We start from the raw sequence: 13,928 nt of genomic DNA on the forward strand, positions 1-13,928 counted from the left end.
GGTATGTAGTTTGCGCTGTGTTCAAAGTTAATGTAATATTTGCTAATCAGCCCTGACCTTTTGCATTTTTGTATTTTTCCATTTGTTGCTGAAGTGCCTCCAAGGGGAAAGGACAAAGTTCTTCTATTCTGACGAGTGCCGAGTTCTGTCCCGCCTCTCCTAAAGATTCTCGGTGTTTAACCAGTGTATAATAGTGTTTTCCAGAACATAGCACAACTCGAGTTACCCTGAAATAAATAAGAATTCACAAAAAGTGGATTTTAAAAGACCAGCATAAGGTGGCACAACCACATCATAAAAGTACCTGATATATTAAACAATGAGACCAAGAACAGAATGCTTTCAAATACTAGAATTGGCAACCTTCATTTGTTCAGTTCAGAATTGTTTTAGATATTTAAAAATGTATTTGAATAATTACAGAAGCTCTGACATCGACCTGTAAAAGTGCAAAAAGGCTGACATTACCCCAAGACTATCACATTCTGTTCTTGCAAATCTTTTGGGAAGAATCATTCAGGTTTGCAAAATAGAATTTTTGACTAAACACACAATGTTTACACTTAAGTCGGTGAAGAATGCATTGCCATGGTTTCCAAGCATGCACAACTCAAGCTGCTAAATGCTTTAGAGCTAACAACTGGCCTTTGGGTTTTAAAACACAGGGAAACAAAACTCAAAACACCATATTTGTATTTTTCCCTGACAAATGTTAAGTTGTCTGACTAATTAATGCCAAAGAGTGTGATGCTGGAAAAGCACAACCACTCAGGCAGCATCCGAGGAGCAGGAGAGTTGACATTCGAGGCATAAGCTCTTCATCAGGAAGAAAAATGAAGGGCTTATGCCAGAAACATCGATTCTCCTGCTCCTCAAGATGCTGCCTGACTGGTTGTGCTTTTTCACCACCACACTCTTTGATCTCCAGCATCTGCAGTCCTCACTTTCTCCTACCTGACTACTTAATGCATTCACCTGAATTACCACTTTGTTGCAAATGTGAAGGAAAAATGTGATTTTAAGCAAATTCATCTAAAAAAAACATTGATATTGTTCTCTCAACCTATTCAGAGGTGTTATTACACATCTCTGAAGGAGCTGGGACTTGAACCTAGCACTCCCAATGCTGGTGCTATCACTACCTCACAAATTAGCTGTCCAGCCAACTGAGCTAACTAACTCCCTGACTGGAATTCAGGACCAAGGATATGAATCTGAATAAATAGTCCTATTTGACTGACATTGTAATACTTCCTTTATGGTGTCACAATGTTAAAAAAATCTGCTCTCTGGCCAATTTTATTACTCATGGTGTGAGATATGATTTGCATGTTTAGCACTCAAAATAAACAATAAATCATAAAAGGGCCAATGCCCAATGCAGGATATTGAGCAAAGCCAGGGGAGAAGATGAGATCAATTAGTTACTGATTGGGCAATTTAAAATTCTCTTGGTATCGGAAAATTGGAGAGAGTTAAGGGTTTGTACAATGTTGAAGACCTGAGAATAAAAAGTTAATGGAAAACAGTGAGAATGAGACTTAAAAAAGTGATTTTAAAATCTAATGGACTGAAAGCAGAAAAAAAAGACGCCTTACTACTTTGTAGGAATTCAGATGAATGCACTCCTTGAAAATGATACAAGTTACAGACACAAAGACTGTGCCCTTACATGTAGATGTAGACAAGGATACGCGTTCATGTTTTGAGAGGGAAATGTGTGTCGTAAATTAGCATCATTTGAGATTTAGATTTTTCAAATAGAGGTAGATGTGCATTTTCATTTCACGTAGATAGCCATTTTTTAAAAACAAGGTTAGAAGGTTTTTTAGTGAACTGGAGACATAATTTTCTGTAAGATATGTGTTGTCAACTGCCTCGCAGAGTACTGGTCCTGTTAATAGGTGAAACATTTATATTGCTGAGTTTGTGACTGATTTATGTATTTAATAAGTCAAAAGCCACTAGTTTAGCTTTTGACTTTAGTTCAGAAGAATCAAGAGTTCAGTTCAGAAGGGAGAACACTTTTCTATTTGTCTATTTGTAAAATCTCCAGACTGAGAATTTATAGAATGTCAAATTATCAGACTTTGGAGGGGAAGAAAATAGCTTTAGGCCATTGGAATTGAGAAAGGCTCATTCCAACAGTCTTGGAAAGATGTTTTAAAAACCCATCTCAAAAGTCCAGGGATGAGAACTGTGAAGAGAATCAGTTAAGTAAGAAACTAAAGAGTTGAAGTAGGAATATTATTTCTGTGGAATTGGGTTTCTATAAAAATTAGTGTTGAGAAATGGATTGAAACTTTGTTTTGCTGTTAAGATATTGCTAAACTGTCTTATGTATTTTAATATACAAATAATTATATATACACACCCCTCTGTTTTGCTGTATAAACACACAAACCCTATTTATAGCTTTATTTTTTTTGTGTAACAAACTCTGTCCAGCTATTAACTTATTAAAGAACAATTGCAGTCTTTTGTTTGTATATTTTTTCAAAAATTAATTCTTGGGACATATGTGTTGCCATCTCAGCCAACATTTATTGCTCAGAGAGCGAGTGCTGTGGGTGTGGAGTCACATGTAGGCTGCATCGAGTTAGGACAGCAGATTTCCTCTCTTTGAAAGAAGGGATATTGGTGAACCTGACTATGTAATTCCATTTGGTTAGCTCTTTATTGAATTCAAAATTTCATCATCTGCCACGAGTGGGATTCAAGCATTAACCTGGGTTTTGAATTACTAACTCCATGATACTATCGTTACTCTACCACGTCCCCCTATATTCAGTGACTAACCGTGACAGTTACCAACTACATTGACTTGCCCAGCATTATCATCAGCTGTGATGAGAATATTTGTATTCCAAAGTGTACATGATATCTTTTGGCTTTTCAATTCATCAAAGATGTTGTTTGAGTCCAGATGACTCTACGTCAGTTGTGATGATCAGTCATGTAGACCCGAAATATTAGCTTGCTGTCACTCCATGGATGCTGCCATGATATCCAGCATTTCTTGTTTTTATTACAGAGTCCAGCATCTGCAGTAATCTGTCCCTATATAGTGGAATCAGTTTGGACACTGAAATGGCTGTGTAGCTGTTTTTTAAAAAAAAAACTTCACTGTGAAATGTCTTTGGAAAAAAAGAGTTTTGAAACTATTTTGGAAAGAGATTAAAAAATTACATTTTTGGATCCACTGATGAATCCCCGATAACTGGTTTAAAAGTGGTTCCTGGTGCCATCTCATCCAAACTGGAGACAGCAGCCTTCGGAAAGAAAACACAAAGTTCAGAAATGTTAGATATCACATAGAAATACTTCCATATTATATTCATAACAGGTCTGCTATAGGACAAGTCAAATCACATCAAATAACTATTTCAACTATATGATTTGATGAAATATAAAATATTTGCTGTGAAATATTCACATTGTCATTGGTGTCAAGTATATCTATACAATGTAATCCCTGAAATGCCCAGGTGTGTTTTCCTATGAACACAGTCCGCCAATTTCTCAACAACAAACTCAAAAAAGCAGACAAAACACATCCAGAAACCCTAGCCACTCTCCCCTACATCAAAACATCTCGGAAATGACTGCCAGACTACTCAGACCTCGGCATCATGGTAGGCCACAAACCCACCAACACACTAAAACAGCAGCTAATGAACTTGGAAGACCCTATACAGACAATAAGCAAAACTAACGTCATTTACAAAATACCATGCAAGAACTGTAACAAACACTACATTGGACAAACAAGCAGAAAACTAGCCACCAGGATACATGAACACCAACTCGCCGCAAAAAGACATAACCATCTCTCACTAGTATCCTCACATACGGATGAGGAAGGACACCATTTCGACTGGGACAACACATCTAACCTAGGACAAGCCAAACAAAGACATGCACGAGAATTCCTAGAAGCATAGAATTCCGTTTGGAATGCCATCAACAAACACAGCGAGTTAGAACCCATCTACCACCCCCTGAGAAAAGGAACAGGAATTGACTTCACCACAGGAAATCACATCACCACATGAAATGACATCACCAACCCAAAGAAACCCAAACATAAATAGCAGGAATTTTCAGCATTGTTTAGCATGAGGTCCATTGAAGGTAACGAAACGTCTGGAAATGAACCTTTCAGCTCAGCGAGTAAACCTACATCCAAAATCTCAACCTGAGCTACAAATCTTCTCAAAACTCGCTGTGTTTTCTTCCATATTCATAATTGCTTATTTTCACAAAAAGCACCAAAATTACTTCAGGATAATTTTAGAAACAAAGATTCACATTTTACAATATATAACAACTTTCATGATCATGTTTGTCTCCAAATGCCAATTGTTGTACAGTGTAAATCATTAAGTAGTTAGTGGGGACAGTGTTGTAACTCAACCATAGAACTTACAATACACAAAAGAGGCCATTCAACCCACCATGCCTATACATTACCACATGATTGATGACCCCATGCAGGCGCAAGAAACGTAAGGGAAGTGAATTGGGGTGGGGGCAGGCCAAGGAAGCAGTCAGAGCTAGAAGGGAAGGGGCAGTGCTGCAGAGACAGATCAGAGATGGAGTGGGGGGGGAGGTGGTCAGGTCAGACTGAGCAAGAAATTGGGAGCCCTAACACTCTTACGCAAATTTGCTCTACGTTTATCAGAGTTTGCACATGTAGTCATGAAAGGCTAATGGAACACCCCTTTATTAAGAGATAAATTAAACACAAAAATAAGGATGTTATGCAGGGGATTGGAGAGACCACATCTTCGGTTTTGGTCTCCTTATTTAAGGAAGGATGTCAACGTATGGAGATGGTCCAGAGGTGCTCCAATAGCCTGATACCTGGACTGAGTGATCTGTCTTATAAGGGAAGATTGGAGGTTAGAAGAATGAGAGATGACTTAATTGGGATATACAAGACTTTGAGATGGTAGACGTGGAAAAGATGTGTCCTCTTGTAGGCGAGTCCAGGACTAAGGGCCGCTGTTTCAAAAAGAGGGGCCACCCTTTTAGACCAAGCCAAGGTGAAGTTTTTTTCACTCACAGGATAATGCAACTTTGAAATTTCACCTCAGAAAATAGCTTCAGTGAATATTTTTAAGGTAGAGGTTTTTGTTAGGCATGTGTATCAAAGGTTAGAGGATAGATGACAATGTGGAATTGAAATATAAACACAACGGCAGAGCAGCTTTACGGCACCTACTTCTGCTCCTAATTCACACATTTGAATGTAACTTTATGAGAAATGAGCATCTATATCAATGAATCACTTACCCATTCAGTACTAGACTAAAGTATAAACCTGGAAAAATGTGCTCTCAAAACTGCAGTAGAGCCTGAAGACATTGTGCTTTTGATGATAACATAAACTTAACTTCATGGCTAAAGTGGCACGTGGGGAGGATTATAAATGCATGATTATCTTCAAAACATATCTGTTATGATTATGCTCATCTTCCCACCTATTCAAATAAGCTCACTGCAAACGAGGTGAACATTTACAAAGTGAATATTGTCCAGTACCTGAGTGATCATATCAAAGTGTACCGTGTACTCACTGGGAGACGCAGCAACATTTTCGGCGAGGCTACAATCAGAGGTTTACGGAAATTTCGAACCATCTGCCGGCGCAGTAAGTGAAAGTATTGTGCTGGGGTAGTGGGATGTACAATGGACATGTTGACATGGTCCCCGTCAACGCCTTCCTCCTTGCTGTCGCTCATCTGTTGGAGAAAAGGAGGTTTATTGATAAACGCTGTGTTGCATTAGCTCTCCACCAGTTCAGTCTTTTGAAGTTGTCTACCTACATTGTTAAAAAGACAATCCTGCTTAACAAAAAAGGGAAAGACGTTGGACTGTAACAGCAGCTTTCTTGATTTCGGGATGTGACAAAAGCATAGTATGAAGAGCTTTTAAAATGGTGTCATTGGAGCAATGTAAGAAATGGAGCTACCAATTTCCCCCTTCAATATTGGGCATCACATATAAGGAAAGATGAATTAACCTCTGGGGTCTGCCAAGCAGATTTACATGAAACAGGATGGTTGTTAAAGGGTTAAATTGATAAAAATTGTAAATTCTTGCCTTGGTGTTACCTGGATTGTAAAAGGTTAAGGGATAATACATTGTTAGTAGGATTTCATAGATTCGCTGCAGTTAGTCTAATACCACTGATGCGCTAACAGTGAATCTCACAGGATATCATCTTTAATTATAAAATAAACCATTTTGGAGTAAAATTAGGAGCAATCTTTCACACGAAAGATTTGCAGAAACCCATTTCCACAGATTTTTATTCAAGAGTCAAAGGATATGAAGCTAAATCGATTCAGTGAAATTGAGGCAGAGATCGGATTAAATGGGATAGTAAAGCTCAAGGGCTGAAGGGCTTCTTCTTTTTCCTATTCCAAACCTATTACTTAATTTCCATCTAAAAGCTCAATGATCTGAGCCCCTCTTCTATCCAGAAGTCAGTTAGATGACAGACTTGGCATCTACCTTTTTAAAATTAGTTCATGGGATGTGGGCATCATTGACTAGGCTGGCATTTATTGCCCATTCTTAATTGCTCAGAGGCCAGTTAAGAGTCAACCACATTGCTGTGGGTCTAGAGTCACATGTAGGCCAGACCAGGTAAAGATTGCAATTTCCTTCTCTAAAGGGCATTAGTGTACCAGATGGGTGTTTCCTGACTTGACAATAGATTCATGGCCATCACTGGACTCTTAATTCTGCCATTACAAGATTTGAACCCAGGTCCCCAGAATATTACCTGGGTCGCTGGATTAATAGGCTAGAGATAGTACCACTAGGCCATACCCTCCCCATATTCCAAGCAGTGGGTTGGATACAACTGCAGTACTGGTAATGTTGGAAATCTGAAATAAAACCAGGAAGTGAGATATTCAGCCATTCAGGCAGCATCTGTGAAGTCAGAAACAGAGTTAATATTTCGAGTCTTATTCATGTCTTCTTTGGAACTCCAGTAATCAGTGTGTTGGAATTATTGGAATAAAATTCTGACTAGACAAGTATAAGCCTGGAATCTGTCCAAGGAAACTTCAAGCTGTGGTGTCAAACCCCAGGCCTTACGATGTGGTAGGAAACAGACTGCATGGGACTGTGGTCAATTCTGTGGTGATGCTGCTTGGATGTTGAGCAGATGGTCAGTTCATGCCAAATGCAGAATATGGATCATCTCTTTCTATATTTGGAAAATGAGCAGCATGGATTAACAGGTGTCCTACTTTGATAGCTGTCTGAGGACAGTTTAGGGTTCTGGGAGAGGCTGCTTACCTGGAGAAAACGCTCCAAACGACAGGAGGAGTGTTCTGGGCCTGCACCATCATAGCCGTGTGGGAGGAGAATAACAATCCCACTTTGTAACAACCATTTCGCTTCACCTGCCAAAAGGATAGGATTTAGTGGGGACACAAAATGATTGATTCAGTTTCAATAGAATTTCATCAGAGGTTAATCACCATTGCTGCCTCAGGTATATTATTTGTGTACCCTTTCAAATGACACATGGAGTGAGTTACAGAAACTTACTCATGAAACAAATAAATAAACAAAAAGAGAACCTACCATTCAAGAATTAGCATCCTAACAGAAGGTTTGTTATTTCCTTCTGACATAGACAGGCTGACCTTTTTCCTCCCAGGAAATTACAAACAAGAGAGAAGCTGGTCCTTTTAATGTTTAATGGCATTGCCATTGAAGAATCCCCCAAAATCAACATAATGGGGGTTACCATTGACTAGACACTCAACTGGACTCATCATATAAATATAGAGCTGACAAGGGAAGGTCGGATGAAGGGCTTTTGCCTGACCTCTAATCAAGCACCACTCTAATCTAGACTCCAGGCTTGTACTTGCACTTGTCTAGTCAGAATTTTATTCCAATAACTCCAACACACTGATTACTGAAGTCCCAAAGAAGACTTGAATAAGACTCGAAATATTAACTCTGTTTCTGACTTCACAGATGCTGCCGGAACGGCTGAGTTTCCCCACCACTTCCTGGTTTTATTTCAGATTTCGATAATTACCAATACTGTAGTTGTAGCCAACACACTGCTTGTAATATGGAGAGGTGATGGCATAGTGGTACTACCTCAAGCCTATTAATCCAGCGACTCAGGTAATATTCTGGGGACTTGGGTTCAAATCTTGTAATGGCAGAATCAAGAGTCCAATGATGGCCAGGAATCCTGCAGCAAATAATTCACCTCCTGACTCCCCTAAGCCTGTCCATTATCTGCAAGGCACAAGTCAGGAGTGTGATGGAATACTCCCCACTTGCCTGGATGGGTGCAGCTCTAGTGAAACTCAAGGAGCATATTACCATCCAGGACAAAGCAGCCCCCTTGATTGGTACCATATTCACCGTCTTCAACACTCCCATCAGTGCTGATGTACAGTGCGTACCAACTACAAGATGCACTACAGGACCTTACCATTCTTTTGACAGCACCTTCCAAACTACAACCTCGACCACCTAGAAGGGCAATGACAGCAGATACATAGGAACACCACCCCCTGCAATTTCCTCTCAAAGACATTTCTGTCCTGATCTGGAAAAATACCACCATTCCTTCAGTGTCATTGGATCAAACTCCTAGAACTCCCTCCCTATAAAAACTATGGGCATCTCTACACCCCAATGACTGCTGTTCACCACCTCCTTCTCAAGAAGATAATTAGGAACCGTCACCAAATACTGGCTTGGCCATGAAGCCCACATCCTTTGAAAGAATAAACAAACTAGCAATCTGAACACAAAACCCCAAACACAGTGAGTCTCAATTACATTTAGCTGAATTTTTCAGGAGTTATGAAGATGCTTTCTAATTACTATGTAGAAAAATTACATTCCCCAGGCATGTAGGTGTTATGGGTAATATGAAACTATTAGGTTACAGATGAGCATGTTGCAAATAGAGTGAAGTGCTTCAAGTGTTTGGAAATTAAATCCTGTCAGGTTACATGCTATGATACAGCGATGATAACATGAGCATGTCTCTTAAAAGTATACTGACTTCCTGGCTGAGATATAACCCGATTGCCTGTTTCTGAAAGTCTCTTCCTCCTCTCACTCTATTTTCCAGCCTTCCTCTGATGCAGACTTTAGTCAGTCAATCATTCAACAAAATAACTGAACATGCACTAGATCAAATGTGGAAACCAGGGCTGGAAAGGGAGCAGAAGACAGAGAGGAAACATAGAACAATATAGCACAGAACAGGCCCTTCAGCCCTCGGTGTAGTGCCGACCTGTGAACTATTCTCAGCTCGTCTCCCTACACTATCCCAAAATCATCCATGTGCTTATCTAAAGATTGTTTAAATCTCCCTAATGTGGCTGAGTTGACTACATTGGCAGGTAGGACATTCCACACCCTTACCACACTCTGTGTAAAGAACCTGCCTCTGACATCTGTCTTAAATCTATCATCCCTCAAGTTGTAGTTATGTCCCCTCGTACACGCTGACATCATCATCCTCAGAAAAAGACTTTCACTGTCTACCCTATCTAATCTTCTGATCATCTTGTATGTCTCTATCAAATCCCCTCTTAGCCTTTTTCTTGCCAATGAGAACAGATCCAAGTCTCTCAGCCTTTCCTCATAAGACCTTCCCTCCAGACCAGGCAACATCCTGGTAAATCTCCTCTGCACCTTTTCCAATGCTTCCACATCCTTCCCGAAATATGGGGACCAGGACTGTACACGATATTCCAAGTGTGGCCGCACCAGCGTTTTGTATAGCTGCAGCATGATGTTGCAGCTCTGGAACTCAATCCGTCTATGAATGAAACCTAACACACCAAATGCCTTCTTAACAGCACTATCTACCTGGGTGGCAACTTTCAGGGATCTATGTACATGGACTCCAAGATCCCTCTGCACATCCACACTACCAAGAATCTTTCCATTGACGAAGTACTCTGCCTTCCTGTTATTCTTCCCAAAATGAATCACCTCACATTTAGCTGCATTGAACTCCATTTGCCACCTCTCAGCCCAATTCTGCAGTTTATCCAAGTCCCCCTGCAACCTGTAACATTCTTCCACACTGTCCACTACTCCACCAACTTTAGTGTCGTCTGCAAATGTACTAATCCATCCACCTGTGCCTGCGTCTAAGTCATTTATAAAAATGACAAACAGCAGTCGTCCCAAAACAGATCCTTGTGGCACACCACTAGTAACCAGAACGCCAGGCTGAATATTTTCCATCAACCACTACTCGCTGCCTCCTTTCAGAAAGCCAGTTTCTAATCCAAATTGCTAAGTCACCCTCAATTCCATGCGTCTGGATTTTCTCCAACAGCATACCATGTGGAACCTTATCAAAGGCTTTATTGAAGTCCATGTATACCACGTCAACTGCCCTACCCTCATCTACATGCTTGGTCACCTTTTCACAAAACTCAATGAGGTTTGTGAGACACAACCTGCCCTTGACGAAACCACATTGACTATCTCCAATCAAATTGTTGCTTGCTAGATGATTATAAATCTTATCTCTTATAATCCTTTCCAAAACCTTTCCTACAACAGAAGTAAGGCTCACTGGTCTATAATTACCTGGGCCATCTCTGCTGCCCTTCTTGAACAAGGGCACAACATTTGCAATCCTCTAGTCCTTTGGTATCAAACCTCTAGACAATGACGACTCAAATATCAAAGCCAAAGGCTCTGCTATCTCCTCCCTAGCTTCCCAGAGAATCCTCGGATAAATTCCATCTGGCCAAGGAGACTTGTCTACTTTCACTCCTTCTAGAATTAATAACACCTGTTCGTAACTAACCTCGATCGTTTCTAGTCTAATTCGTACTTCATTCTTCTCCTCTACAATATTCTCCTTTTCCTGAGTGAAAACTGATGAGAAATGTTCATTTAGCACCTCACCAATCTCGACAGGGTTCACACTCAACTTCCCACTTCTCTCTTTGATTGGCCCTATTCCTACCCTAATCATCCTTTTACTCCTCACATACCTATAGAAAGCTTTAGGGTTCTCCTTTATTCTATTTGCTAAAGACTGCTCGTGTCCTCTCTTTGTTCTTCTTAACTCTCTCTTTAAATCCTTCCTAGCTGATCTGTAACTCTCCATCGTCTCATCTGAACCATCTTGCCTCATTAACACATAAGCCTCCTTCTTCTGCTTAACAAGAGATGCAACCTCTGTTGTAAACCACGGTTCCCTTACCTTATCATTTCCTCCCTGCCTGACAGGGACATACCTATCAAGGACACGCAATATCTGTTCCTTAAACCAGCTCCACATTTCCATTGTCTGCATACCCTGCATTTTGCTACACCATTCTATGCATCCTAATTCTTGCCTAACCATATTATAATTGCTCTTGCCCCATCGATAACTTTTGACCTGTGGCATGTACCTATCCCTTTCCATTGCTGAACTAAACATAATTGAATTATGGTCACTCTCTCCAAAGTGCTCACCTATAACTCAATCAAACACGTGGCCTGGTTCATTACCAAGCACCAGGTCCAGTGTGGCCTCCCCTCTTGTTGGCCCTTCGACATACTGTGTCAGGAAAGCCTCCTGTACACATTGGACAAAAACTGATCCATCCGACGTACTAGAGTTACAGCATTTCCAGTCAATGTTGGGGAAGTTAAAGTCCCCCATAATGACCACCCTGTTCCTTTCACTCCTACCCAGAATAATTTTGCTAATCTTCTCTTCCACCTCCCTGGAACTCTGCAGAGGCCTATAAAACATTCCAAGCAGTGTGACCTCTCCTCTCTTGTTTCTAACCTCAGCCCACACTACATCAGTAGATGAGTCCTCATGAAAAGTTCTCTCAGCCACTGTTATACAATCCTTGACTAACAAGGCCATGCCTCCCCCCTTTTACCGCCTTGCCTGTTCTTAATGAAAGATCTAAACCCTGAAACCCGCAATATCCATTCCTCACCCTGCTCTATCCATGTCCCCGAAATGGCCACAACATCGAAGTCCCAGGTACCTATCCACGCTGCAAGCTCACCCACCTTATTTCGGATATTTCTGGCGTTGAAGTAGATACACTTCAAACCACTTAACTGTCTGCCAGCACATTCGTGTGACCCTAAAATCCTGTCCCTGTCCTTCCTACTCTCATCCTCCTGTGCACTGCAGCTATACCTCCAGTTCCCATCCCCCTGCTGACCTAGTTTAAACCCACCCGATTAGCACCAGCAAATTTCCCACCCAGCAGAAGGCGGCAGCAGGTTAACAAAACAAAAAGAAAAAGGGATAATCAAGAACTGTTGCAATACGCGAGCATGAAAGAAATGAAACTGGGAAATCCCCCCAACTAAAGCATGCCATGCACGAACATCTTTATAATCTGACCACTCCACAGGGTTTAAAGTCTCACCTCCAGAGATAAATGTGTCAAATATAATTTGAGCACCATTGAAGAAGTCTCCAAACTGGGCTTCCCATATGGGAAGTAGCTTTGGGTTTTCAATACTCATCCCATACTCAAAACCCAGCACTGCCTCTTCAGACAATGGACTGTTACAGACCTGACAAAAAGATACAGCATGTTATTTTTCTTGTTCCTACTAAACAAAATAAAGTCACTAGAGCTCCCCTGGACCCATATTGCTGTTTTCTTATTACAGAGACAGAGAGATGATGGTGGTGGTGGTTCAACCCGAGGGTCAGCACGCCTCAGGCGAGGGGAGAGGTTGACAAGTAGGTACTTCATAGTAACCTCAATTGGTACAGAATTGAACCCACCCTGTTGATATTCCTTAGATGTCAAACAAGCCATCTGAGCCAAACGGACTCCCTGTACCTATTACCAACTTTACAACACATTTAGATGATTTGATTTTACAATGTCCTTATATCAAAATGTATTTCCTCTACTAATACGAATAATATTACACTGTTTAAAAAAAAGGCTTCTATTAAGTCACTGGGATGTTTGGATTCACCAATGGAAAATGCCAGTTCACAGTTACCAAGCTCTAATACTGGCTTCCTGGTTTTAGCAGGATGGGTGGAGGACAATTCTTACTGATACAGTCAAACAGCACGAAAACAGACCGTTTGGTCCAACTCGTCCACGCTGACCAGATATCCTAACCTAATCTAGTCCTGTTGCCAGCACTTGGCCCATATCCCTCTAAACCCTTCCTATTCGTATAACCATCCATATGCCTTTCAAATGTTGTAATTGTACCAGCCTCCACCACTTCCTCTGGCAGCTCATTCCATACACGTACCACCCTCTGTGTGAAAAGGTTGCCCCTTAGGTCTCTTTAATATCTTTCCCCTCTCACCCTAAACCTATGCCCTCTAGTTCTGGACTCCCAGACCCCAGGGAAAAGACTTTGTCTATTTATCCTATCCATGCCCCTCATAATTTTATAAACCTCTATAAGTCACCCCTCAGCCTCCGATGCTCCAGGGAAAACAGCCCCAGCCTATTCAGCCTCTCCCTATAGCATCATCCTTGTAAATCTTTTTTGAACCCTTTCAAGTTTCACAACATCCTTCCGATAGGAAGGAGACCAGAACAGCACGCAATATTCCAACAGTGGCCTAACCAACACCCTGTACAGCTGCAGAGATAGTGACAGTGCTGGTCACTTTTCCTTCCCTTTTAGGTTATTTAAGAGGAGACTGCGTAAACAACATTGCTGGCCAGGCCAAACCATCACTAACTTCCCTTGAGACGGTACAAACACCAAACACTGGAGAAACTCAGCAGGTCTGGCAGCATCCGTGGAGACAGAAAAATTGCATGTTTGTTATGACTCATCAAAACTGAAAGGTGTTGGAAATATTTTTTAAACTTTTGAGAAGCTCCTTACACAGAGGCCTAGTGCAAAAGACCAAGGAGTCATTAACACTGGTGAAAGAGAAAAAG

At 41.0% G+C, this 13,928-nt stretch overlaps 1 protein-coding gene across 1 annotated transcript in view; it reads right to left on the reverse strand.

Annotated features, from left to right (window-relative positions):
• dhtkd1 (dehydrogenase E1 and transketolase domain containing 1) overlaps positions 1-13,928 on the reverse strand; it is a 63,450-nt gene that overhangs the window by 7,500 nt on the left and 42,022 nt on the right. The window contains exons 11-15 of the mRNA XM_060842624.1: positions 12,423-12,573; positions 7,321-7,427; positions 5,583-5,747; positions 3,190-3,272; positions 58-227 (exon numbers count right to left, since the gene is read on the reverse strand). Coding sequence (XP_060698607.1) covers positions 58-227; positions 3,190-3,272; positions 5,583-5,747; positions 7,321-7,427; positions 12,423-12,573 — 676 coding nt within the window. The remainder of the gene's footprint in view (positions 1-57; positions 228-3,189; positions 3,273-5,582; positions 5,748-7,320; positions 7,428-12,422; positions 12,574-13,928) is intronic.

This window comes from Hemiscyllium ocellatum, chromosome 23, assembly GCF_020745735.1.
Source record: "Hemiscyllium ocellatum isolate sHemOce1 chromosome 23, sHemOce1.pat.X.cur, whole genome shotgun sequence".
Lineage (NCBI taxonomy): Eukaryota > Metazoa > Chordata > Chondrichthyes > Orectolobiformes > Hemiscylliidae > Hemiscyllium > Hemiscyllium ocellatum.